At 44.9% G+C, this 12,234-nt stretch overlaps 1 protein-coding gene across 1 annotated transcript in view; it reads right to left on the bottom strand.

Annotated features, from left to right (window-relative positions):
- The window catches only part of KIF5B (kinesin family member 5B), a 34,001-nt gene extending 25,370 nt beyond the window's left edge, over nt 1-8,631 (bottom strand). The window contains exons 1-2 of the mRNA XM_077302585.1: nt 8,131-8,631; nt 21-108 (exon numbers count right to left, since the gene is read on the bottom strand). Of these exons, the coding sequence (XP_077158700.1) occupies nt 21-108; nt 8,131-8,256 (214 nt within the window). The 5' untranslated portion in view covers nt 8,257-8,631. The remainder of the gene's footprint in view (nt 1-20; nt 109-8,130) is intronic.
- Nucleotides 8,632-12,234: the final 3,603 nt, after the last annotated feature.

The following is a 12,234-nucleotide window of genomic DNA, read 5'->3' as shown; positions in this document are numbered from 1 at the left end:
ATTATAAGGTCTGCTCTTACCTTTGACAATCTTTTTTGCACAATCATTATATACTTGTTCCTGTGATGTGTGAGATTGGAATACACGATCAAAGACATATGGTTTGGACTGAAAAGATACAAAAAGGGATCTAAGTATAGAAACAAAATTATGAAACAGTTGTATCAACCTTTATGGTATCCCAATTACTTTATTTTTAGCTTAAGAGCCAAACAAAAGATACACTCTTACCTATAGTTATCCTGAACGCTAAACATTAGGCTATAGTCATTCTACCTGCAGATTTGTTATTACAAACTTCAATTCAGGACTCAAGTTTTAAAAATGAATAAATCACTTTGGTAACATAGGGGAGCATTCTCCAAGCTGTTTCTGTGCTCAATGCATGATTGGCAAAGATACATAAAGCATAAATTTGTTTAAAATATTTATAACCCACATTGTCTGTTCGAAAAGGCAGATAATACAGCAACAAGAGCTGCGATACAAAAATCAACTACCCATCATCAGCAAGATAAAAGCTAAAAACATAGCAAGTCTGCCAGAGGAGTTTACCCCCCACACCCAATTGTCTCTGCAGTAAAATCATCTTGTATGCCTTCTTGAAGGCAGCCTACATATAACATGTAGAGTCCCTCGTTTAAGCATCAGCTGAAACAGAGTAAAAAAAGGCCCAAAACACAGGTGTGCAGAAACTGACACACACACACACTAGGGAAAGGGAATGGCAAATAACAGAGAGAAGACAGTAGGGGAAATGACATACATTCTCAGATGGCCACCAGAAGAGAGGGAGGGGCATCTTTATCTGTATGAAGGAAGCCAGTCACAAGACTTGCCTTCATATTGATCCCACCCACTTCGATTAAAAAAAAACACACATAACAGGGGCTAAGGGAAATGCTGCCAGGTACGATGGTGCCCATGGGACCCAAAAACTGGTGTACAGAAACAGATGCAAAATTAATGAGTCACAAATCCAGTTGGCATAAGGAACAATGCCAGTTTTCCACAGTTCTGGCCGCTTTACCCCCTCCCCTTTCACTCTGTTGATCCTGCTCGCATGCTCGGATTAACAGTGACAAACATCAGGATTGACACAGCCGATACCAGAAACATGCAAACCAGCTATGCTGGTGAATGATCAGTTGCTAGAAAAAGCCACATCTGGAAGCTCAGATTCAAAACTGCTGCATAAAGCACTGCAGGGGGCACTTTACTACTCCTCTATACCAGGGGTACTCAACCTGTGGTCCTCCAGATGTTCATGGACTACAATTCCCATGAGCAGCTGCCAGAGGCTCATGGGAATTGTAGTCCATGGACATCTGGACGACCACAGGTTGACTACCCCTGCTCTATACCACATATACAGTAAGGTGTGAAATGCAAGGGTGGGGGGTTGACAAGCCCAGAAATATCTACAGATAGAAAGTGCGGCCATTAGGTCCCCTCAACACTAAACATTGGAAAATCAATAGCAAGCTCTCTTTTAAGGCAGACCATTGATAGCTAGGATAAAGTGAAAAATTCCTTTCTTTTGAGGTTGTTCATGCTTCGCAGAGAATAATGGGACAATGTCTGACAGCTTTCACGCTTTTCCAAACCTTAGCAAAAACAGAGCCAGCTCAGTCCTCAAAAACAGAGTCTGTGACAATGATTAATGATGGCTGTTATACAGTTTATAGGCCTCTGGCAGCTACAGCAGACAAATCTGCACCCAAATTCAACTAAAGACAAACTGAGCGCCAGTAAGGTGTACAGGTTAGGGAGCCGGGTTAGGATCTGGGAGCCTGAGATTAAATTCCAACGCTGCTTATTTTTAATTTATATCCCACTTTTTTCCCTGATCAGGGACTTAGACCAGCTTCTCACATTATCTCCTCCCAATTCTCACAACCACCACCTTGCAAGTGTAGATTATGCTGAGACATTGGAGCAGCTCTGGGTGAGCCAGCAGAGACAAGGTCCCAAGGTCAACTGGTGGATTTCCATAGCAAAGCAAGGGATTCAAATCTTGTCATGTCAGATCCTAGACTGATAGTGTGACTACTTTGCCACACCAGCCTTCTGCCATGGAAAATTTCTGTGTGAACATGGGCCAGCACACACACACACCCTGACCTACTACACAAAGTTACCATGAGGATGAATTGGAGGTCAGGATAACAGTGTAAGCCTCTCAATATCCCAATGGGGAGATATAGGCTATAAATGAAGTGAATACATTCATACAAAAACCCCTATAAAATTACTTACATTGTCTTCTGATTTGATTTTTGTTTCAAATACTATGTAGATTAAATAGAATCCAGTGTGGCATTGTTCTTTTTCTTCGCATGTACTGGCATGGGGGAGGCTTGTGTGCTTAGACGTTTCATAAAGACATGCAAACACTATTCGTGAAGTGTATCAACAAACTCCCAAACTCTGGCATGTAAGGTATGGTAAAACAAAGGGGTAAGACTGAAATATTTCACCAAGTCCCCTATCAGACATGCAAAAGTATGCTAGACAAACACAGACATACAAATAGTTACCAAGTTGTTTACCTAAGGCAGGCTGCTATATCTCAAGTGTTTTGCTATCCCTGTCTTAGCTGTTCTCAGTGGCACAATGCAACATAAACTGCATGAGTGTGTGGGTAGCAAAATGATCAGTGGGTCTGTTTCAGTGGTAGACTGAACTATGAAGTTTGTTACAACTAGCAGACTCTATGCAACCTCCCACATACACTGGAACTAACAGCTACACACAATTGAAATATAAATTTGGAATTTCTTCGGAAATTTTTAAACAGAGGCTGGATTCTGTGAAGGTTTAAGGGGTGGCAAGGTTACAGTGGATGAGTGATAGGGTTGTGAGTGTCCTGTATAGTGCAGGGGGTTGGCCCATGAGGTCCCTTCCAATTCTGTGATTCTAATAAAATGGCAAAAGAATATCTGGAATGTGATACTGAGAAGTAGCAAACATGTTTTATATCATCATACTCCAAGACATTATAAAGCACTCCTCATTCATACTAAAAACTACAGCATGGGTGGCGAAGCTGAATGCCAAAAAGGTCCTTTTCAAGTTTCCATACAGAGGTAGTCTTCCCAAACTACCTCCAGATGAAAAGTCTGGGTGCTTCCTGATTTGATCACAAAGTTCTCGCTACAATCTGCTAATAGAGTGTTCTGATTTGAACTTCAGCTGTTTTTTAAAAGGCAGATAGTCCTTTATTGATTTAGTGTAACATTTGACGATTTTAAAGAGGCCCAAAAGAATTATCGACAGCAGTTAATGTCATGGTGAATCTAAATTTAAGGGGATTCACATGTTCCTAGATGTGCAGGTTTTATAGCTGCCTTGGAGCTCTATTGCAAATAAATCTGAATCATGTTGCTAGAAGCACTTAGTGTCATGTGGCTGTGCTGGTGAAAGGGTTCAAGGTATAGTTTTCCTTGAGCAGTATTCATTGCACATGAACACAGATAAAACTACCTTACACTGAATTAGACCTTTGGTCCATCAGGGTCAATATTGTCTATTCAGATTGGAAGCAGATCTCCAGAGTCTCAGGAAGAGGTTTTTCACATCACTTACTGCTCGGTCTTTTTTAATTTGGAGATGCCAGGAATTGAATCAGGGAATTTCTGCATACAAATTCAGTTCTACCCACCTATTTTTTCCCCTTTGCCTGCTCTGGATGAAAAACTACTGCAAGGAATGCAGGCATTGTTACCTTAAAAGAGCAGGGTTCCGCTAAGGATGGATAAATGGCAAATGTGAAAGAGCCTTGCGGTTAACTACAAATACCTTCCAGCTCATCAAGTGTGCCAGTCTACCACTGGCCGGGGGGAAGGGAGGTGCATTCTTCAAGCCAGTCAAGAGACCAGCCCAGGACCTCATGCAGTTGCTAGGCATAGCAGTCTGCTACATGCTCAGACAAAATTGAGCAGTCACTCATACCAAAATTGGTATAACAGCTGGGACCCATATATTTCTTCCATAATTCTATGACCCCTTGAGTTGTGCTGCCCTAGGTAGTTGCTGGTCTCTTTTTAAATGATAAGGCCAGTACTGGGCTTGTTCACATTCTCCAGCTCAAACTACTCTGCTATCCTTTTTCCCGCATCATGCAGGGTGCTGGACTAGATGACCCTAGAGGTCCCTTCCAACTAATTCTAATTCAACTTGCAGACAGTTCTTGGCTGCCACTACAGACTATTGTGAGAGGGAGACAAAGTAGGAAGGAGCAAAGCTCAATTCCAAAAGATACAAATGCAAACAGTGACTTGACCAACAGAAAGCTTTCAGCAAGAAAGAAAATTAAGAGATACAAAGAGGTGTTATTTTCCGTAAGTCATTTTTTGCTCATTCTATGCTACTGTATAAGTGGCAAGCTGAGTCTGTAGCATAGCTCATAGAGGACCACTGATATTTTGGGGTGGAAGGGGGGTAATTAAGAGGAATGAAACTAAATGTAATTACATGCATATAGGCTGATGGCGACAAAAAGGCTCTGTGAATACATTCTGAGGAATACAGCAGCGTTCAAGTATTTATAGAAGAACTAGAATCTTTAGCAGCAGGAGACCATTACACCAGTCAAAGCCAAATTGTAAGTGACAAGGCAGCCATGAACTTGCCTGTTCGTATGTAGAGAAGGAAGTGAGGGATGAACCTTAACGTAAAGTAGGTGGAGATATGGGGAGCTATGCCCTAACCCAGGGTTTCTCAACCTGGATATCATGGAACCCTGGGGTTTCTTGACAGCCCTGGAAGGGTTTCTGAATGGGTGGGAGTCAATATATTTTAAGCGTGTTAAACATTTATCAGGTGATATGCCCATATTAGAAGAGCCTCTTGTGGCGCAGGGTGGTAAGGCAGCCGACATGCAGTCTGAAGCTCTGCCCATGAGGCTTGGAGTCCAGTTCCAGCAGCCAGCTCAAGGTCGACTCAGCCTTCCATCCTTCCGGGGTCGGTATAATGAGTACCCAGCTTGCTGGGGGGTAAAACGGTAATGACTGGGGAAGGGAATGGCAAACCACCCTGTATTGAGTCTGCCAAGAAAATGCTAAAGGGCGTCACCCCAAGGGTTACACATGACTTGGTTCTTGCACAGGGAATACCTTTACCTTTTTATGCCCATATACGGTCATGTCAACTGCCCCTACTTCCCCAAAATGGCCAATGATGGGCTTGGAGAGAGTGGGAAGGGGAGGGGCCCAGGGTGGGCATGTATACAGCTACGCTTCCCAACCATATCCCAACCACTTCTGGGGCTTCTCAAAGCCTGAAGAATGTTTCAGGGATTTCTCAATGGTAAAAAGGTTGAGAAAGTCTGCCTTAGCCCCACCCTTGCTACATTCTTTAATTTGAAATATTTTCCTACCATCCTGGTTCTTATACCTGGTGAGCCTGGTGAAGGAGGAAAAAAAGAATACCAACAAAGGAGCACAGTATCAGAAAAAGAAGGAAGAAGTACAAAAGCCTCTGAAAGCAGAGCGCTCAAGATGGCTAGACAAAGAAGATAGCCAAGACTAAAATGTTATTTTAAAATCTAGTGGTATCTTACCAACTCATCATGAGGTTGCCATCCCTATTCTCACTCCTTCCACCGAGGGGTCAAACATTCCATCCCAAAGCATGGCCCACTCTTTCTTGATCAAGGCATCAGGACACAAAATATTGCTGGCCTCATAAAACCTTTATACTTTTATGGCCTGCTGTTCCATCTTCACAAGGACTACAGAAAAGATTAATTCGTATTTTCCAGATTGGGACAGATGCTTGGTACCTTTGGTCACATCACTGAGCCCAGAGTTTAAACTGGGACTTAACTCAAGCCCACCACCATCAAGTCCCTTCTTCCCATATTTATAGTATTTAACTAGGCATTATATTTATGTATTATATATTTATATACCGCCCTCCCCGGAGGCTCAGGGTGGTTATTAAAACCTGCAACAGATTTTCCAATATTCTTTCACTGACATCAACATAAAACATCCTTTGCAGCCTTCAGACTAAGGAGATAAGGCAGGATAGAAGTATTTAAATAAACCACCATGTGTCTGATCTCTTGTTGTAAGAGGAACCTATTAGAAAAGGAATTAAATGCATAGCCAAGACAACTAAACAGACACATAGAAGTGCAACAGGGGACACAAAATAGGCCAACAGTGATCATTACATAGTGAATTAACTAGTGACCCTGTTATTTCTTGGCAATTCCCTCCCTGCAAATGGGCTTGGGCTGGGTTACAGTTATTGAGGTGTCTGTTACTAATATATTGGCTCTAAAAAGCAATCCTGTTTACAGTTAAAGTTAAAACCAGTAAAAAAAATTAATGTCCAGTACTTTGAATAAGCTTTAAATTGTAAATGTAATTGCACAGAGTTAATTTTATCTAGGTGCTAGCCAAGAATTGTTCCCCGAAATTTGATTTGAGATGGCATTGAAAGAAAAGCAGTTTGTAAAGTCACAACTGTTTCTAATCATCAAAAACAGTTTTAAAATAGATTCCTTAGACTTAAATTAGTACAAAACATTGTACGGCACTGAAATTAGTACAAAACATTCCAGACTTCTAAGGGGCAAAAAAGGAAATGTAGTCTTGTAAAATTTATGCACATTAGAGGAACAGTTGCATGTAGAAGTGATTTTTTTTCATAGGGGACAGCCATCAGGAAAAGACTGAAATGCAACTTGTGTACACTGATCAAGCAATATTTGTTGTGAGCAAACTATGAATAGAGATATTTACCCAAGTCACTTTCCCCAGGAAATCCCTCACAGTACTCTATGCAGAACAGACTTCTTGCAAAAGTTAAGCAGCATGATTCAAGTAGAAAGGTAAAGGTATCCCTTTTGCAAGCACAGGGTCATGTCTGACCCTTGGGGTGACGCCCTCCAGCATTTTCATGGCAGACTCAATATGGGGTGGTTTGCCAGTGCCTTCCCCAGTCATTACCGTTTACCCCTCAGCAAGCTGGGTACTCATTTTACCGACCTCGGAAGGATGGAAGGCTGAATCAACCTTGAGCCGGCTGCTGGGATTGAACTCCCAGCCTCATGGGCAGAGCTTTCAGACTGCATGTCTGCTGCCTTACCACTCTGTGCCACAAGAGGCTCTTATGATTCAAGTACTCCCTGTAAAAACTTGTCTTCTATATAAACAGTACAGATGTACTTAAACTGCATCAGGCAAGAAGCAGCAGAAAAGCTGGCAGGGTCCAACCAAATGATTACTGACATGCTCCCGTGTATTGATTCCATTAGCATTTGGAGTAAAACCTGCAAGCGTTAAGTGAATTGGCTTGTAACCATCCTCTCCCATGTCCATCCTTATTTTCAATCCCAGTGGCTTTTTGAAGGGCTTGGTTTAAAAGACAAAAAACCAACACCACCGTCCATCAGTGCAGCCCAAACAGCTACAAACATAAAATTTACAGCCTACTAATGCATTCCCAAGCCCATCTTCTTTGGATACTCTTTCACACGTCTCACTCCCATGCTTGCAAAGCTTCCCCCGAGTCAACACTTTCCAATCAGCCAACTGAAGGAGGTGTAAGCCACCAATAAGGGAGGGGAGGGAGAGCGAAAAACCTGTGACATGAACGGCTAGCAATAAACATGCATTTACAGCCTCGTTATTTCCCCTCTCCTCTCCCCCACCTCACATAAAACAACCAAGCCAGCAATTTAGATTAACAGCAAGCCATGAAGAATCCTCCCAACGGCCCCGGCTGAGGGTGTAACACCGAGGAAACTAATTATCCCCAGTAAGATGAGATCTGCAGGTCCTAGCCCATACAAAGGCGGGAGGGAGGTCAGAGGCAAACAGTTTCCCCAGCTGTTTCTGTGCCCTCCGAGGCCAGCGCCCAGCCCCTCCAATCCTCCCCGGCCATTCATTGACCTCCCCTGGCCCTGCTCCTCTCCCAAGCCCTTCCCCTCCTCTGTTCCCCCACCCAACCCCCATGGCCATTCAGGCCACCACCCCCGCCCCCATTTGAAAGCCGGGACCCCCCCCCCCAACAACAGCCCTCCCTCCCCGCCTCCTCGCGCCCGGGGCCCTCCTAGCGCCACTCCCTCCCTCTCTCCCCACCCACTGGCGGGGGGTCTCCTCCTGGCGCCCTCACCGCGATCACGACGGTATCTTCGCTCTGGAACTTGGCGATGTACTTGTCGCCCCGCGTCACCTCGGAGTCGTTGAGGGGCCTGAAGCGACACATCACTTTGATATTGCACTCTGCCGGGTCCGCCATTTTAGGCCGAGGCCGAAGCCGCCTCCCGGGCGCTCAGCGCCGCGCCTGCGCGCTCGTGACGTCCCCCCCCCCGCCTGCCTCTAGGGACCGGCCTGCCCCCGCCGCCGAGAGGCCCGCGCGCTCTGGGGAGACCCGGGGAGAAGGGCCGCTGTTGCTGCTGCTGCTGCTGCTCCGCCCGCGCCGCCGCCTCCTGCCCTCACTTCCTCTCCAATATGGCAGCCATGGCGGCGCCTGCAACCGGCGAACGCGGCCCCGCCCCTTCCCCAGGCGGAGCGGGCGGCAGGGAGGGGATGACGTCACCCTCTGCAGAGAAGGCCGCCGCGCCTCGGCTTTTGGCGACGCACGCGCAGCAGCGGCCCGGCTTCCCTTCCACTCGAAAAGGCCCCTCTCCGCCCCGCCCCTTCGCAAGCGCCGCAATCCAACTGAACGCGCCGCCGGCTGCGTCTCAGCGTGGGAGCGGTAGTACGCATGTGCGCGTAGTCGAGAGACGGAGAAGGGGGGGAAAGGGTGCTGTACTGCGCAGGCGTATGAAAAGGGTGGGAAATCGCTGCACGTGGAGGGTGTTTTGTACAGAGATGCTGGGGCGGCTCCTCTGGACTGCATTATGTAAAGGTATCCCCTGTGCAAGTACCGAGTCATGTCTGACCCTTGGGGTGACGCCCTCCAGCGTTTTCATGGCAGACTCAATACGGGGTGGTTTGCCAGTGCCTTCCCCAGTCATGACCGTTTACCCCCCAGCAAGCTGGGTACTCATTTTACCGACCTTGGAAGGCTGAGTAGACCTTGAGCCAGCTGCTGGGATTGAACTCCCAACCTCATGGGCAGAGCTTCAGACTGCATGTCTGCTGCCTTACCACTCCCCGCCACAAGAGGCTCATTTCTGGACTGTGTTATGTATAACAGTAAATGAGTTATATATGTTGTGCATTTGCATATATACTGTTTATTTATTTGTATTTATACACTGCCCTCTCTTGTGGCTCAGGACAGTTTGCAGAAAACATGAGATGAGAAAGCGTACAAGGAAGTCTGATAACTGAATTAAGGGGGCTGGGGAGATGGGGTTGGGTTTTTATTTACTTCTGGAGGTTACTTGTTTTTAATGTTATAAGTGATGTGGGATTTTGCTGTTTATCATAACCCACTGTAAGATGTTCTTCGATAGAACAGGCAAGAAATCAAATAAATAACTGTAACAGCATCAGTCATAGCTTAATACAAAATGGCATGTTCAGGGGGTGATTATGAACACAGTCCCATAGAGTGAGTTTATCCGGATAAGAGGGGGTTACTATTTACTATATGTATGGTAAATAGGCTATATATATGCTGTATACATTGTGTTACAATTCTGCCATCTTTTTTCTTGGGTGTTTGAGTCTCAGTGACTGCTGAATGTTGGTTGATGTTGTTTTCATATTGATAATTCTTGAGTTGCTGTTGCTGTTTTAGTGATTTCATTGCATTGTTTTGTGAAATGCTTTGAGTTGATGGCGAGACTATATCAGTTTTTGAAATAAATACAGTGGCTCAGAGTGGGAGGAGGGAAGGGATTTTTGTCCCACTTCTTAGGCTTCAAATTTGGCTGCATCAAAAACTGATGCAGCCATACAGACAGGACAGAAACAAGGTTTCCAATTTCGTTTCCTGTCCCTTTTCCCAAATATCACAGAATGGCTCCCCCCTCTTTTGTTGTCCCCTATAACTCCATGTTTTGTGCTTGAAGAGATTTTCTGTCCCCCCCCCCATGCATTCAAACATCAAGGCACCTGATGTACATATGCCCAACGTTTGAATTCTTTAGCTTGTTTTCATTTTGCTTTATCAAAGCGGTGATGGGGTACATTTTCAGTCAAATGCCTCAACAAATTTTAGCATGATGGAGAGTTCACAAGAAAGCTGTGCAATGGACTTTATAAGACTTGGAAACCACCAGTGAATGCCTCTCCACATTATCATTCAGCAAAGTATTGAAAATCATTTTCGGCATCAGGTTTGCATGGCGGTAGTGTCCCCGACATGGTATACCACATACTATTGGTGTGTCCTAAGTTTGCTCTATATCGTTGCCCTTTAGCTGATTATTTGAAGAAACCAAGATCCTGTTGTGTTGATGAGAAACATTGGATTAAAATGATACTGTGATCTGTAAGGACTCAGCAATTATTGTAAAAGTAGCTAAGTCTTTGCTGGAAATTTTAAATGAAAATCTTTCCATGATGGAATCTGCAACTGGGATTGTTTAAGATTTTAGTTTTATGCTTTGCCATTTAACGCCAGTAAAGGTACTCTGACTCATCAGGTATGAATGACACCGTGTATGAATGTTATGCAAAGCAAGGGATAGGTACAACGTTACATCTTGGTTCATTTAAGGCCAGTCAGCAAAGGCAGCCACTAGCCTCAGCTGGAAACTTAAAATGGCCTTGACATTAATAAGGTATAAGGGAGTCTCTTACCAAAACAGAAGAGCTTTGAATAACTCAGAACAGCCACAACATTGCCTAAAAACAGCTGCATTATTTATCAGTGTTATTTGAGAGAGTCTGGATAGGGTTGCATTCATCAGAGCCTCAGTGATTCACAGTGCAATCCTAAGAACTGAATAGACCTGAGTGTAGGTCTATTCGAGTAGAGTAGATCCAGAGTAGTGTAGGGGTTAAGAACGGCAGATTCTAATCTGGAGAACTGGGTCTAATTCTCCACTCGTCCACGTGAAGCCTGCAGAGTGACCTTAGGCCAGGACCAGTTCTCTCAGAACTCTCTCAACCCCGTCTCCTTCACAAGGTGCCTGTTGTGGGAAGAGGAAGGCAAGTATAGGAAAGGGGTATAAAAACCTACACTGCTGCTGCTTCTAGATCTGCTCAGGATTGCTCCTTCAGACTTGAAAACCAACAATGCTCTACTGTTAAATGTTAACTGTTCTATGAGCTATAACTTTAGGAATGTTATATGTTCACAGTCGTTTTTCTTTGTATTGTATTACAAACTTCCATGTAAACCGCCCTGAGCCAAAACAGAGAGCGGTATCCTTATCCATTGTTGTTCCTCTATATGTTTCTGAAACAGCCTAGGGGGTGGGATGTGTCCAGCTGTCCAAGTTGGAATAGGCCAATCTGGGTGCAGGCAGCTTTTTCCTGATTGGCCCTGCTCCTGCAGCTCCTGTCCTCCATTCCTGGACTCTAGCCTCTTTGCTCTCAGATGCCTCAGTGCCTGGAGCCAGCAGCAGGTAAGGGGAGAGGGCCCTGGGCAAAGGGTCATGGTGGAGGGCCTCCTAACAAGGGCCTCTTTGCCTGCTAGGCTGGGCCTGCTGATGAGGGCCTCCTGGACTGCTAAGGAGCTGCTAAAAAGCTTCCCAGCCCCCGCCCGCCTCACTTGATCTGGCTGTGAGCTGGGACCCAAAACCACCTTAAGCTGCCTGGCCAGGGGAGGGGACCCTTTCAAGGCCCGTTCTTAGGAACGGGCTTTGAAGCTAGTATAAATATAATAAACAAAATTTTGACAAGTTCAGCTTTTCTCCTCCTTGTGTAACCCAGTTGCAACTGCCACAAACCCTTCTACGCAACAATTCAGAACAAAACTTCTCTGTCCTCCTTTGCGTCTTGTAGGAAACATGATGGTGGGCCTCTTATCTGAGAGCCACTGGTTATTAAAAGCCAGCCAAACTGCTTGTCTCAGAATGCTGCTGAATCGTCTTGAAGTCCTAATCTGTGTTTTTCTTTCCTTTTTTGAAAAATGGAAGTGACATCACTGGTGCAACCCACTGTAGGTCACCATGCAGCTCTCTGATGGGTTCTGCCCCTGTAATCAAAGACCAACAAACAAATGGATGTTATCTAAACACACCTTGAGGAATTTTTATTGTGCTATCACATGTAGACTGATATCTTTCAGAGTATGAAGGCAAATTTTCAGTCTTCGCTGTCAAAATCATGCTGTGGCAAGTCCACCCGTCTAATACAGCAAAAGCTGTAAAGA

This window comes from Paroedura picta, chromosome 11, assembly GCF_049243985.1.
Source record: "Paroedura picta isolate Pp20150507F chromosome 11, Ppicta_v3.0, whole genome shotgun sequence".
NCBI lineage: Eukaryota > Metazoa > Chordata > Lepidosauria > Squamata > Gekkonidae > Paroedura > Paroedura picta.
Note: the sequence above shows the minus strand (reverse complement) of the source record. Positions and strands in the feature narration are given on the sequence as shown.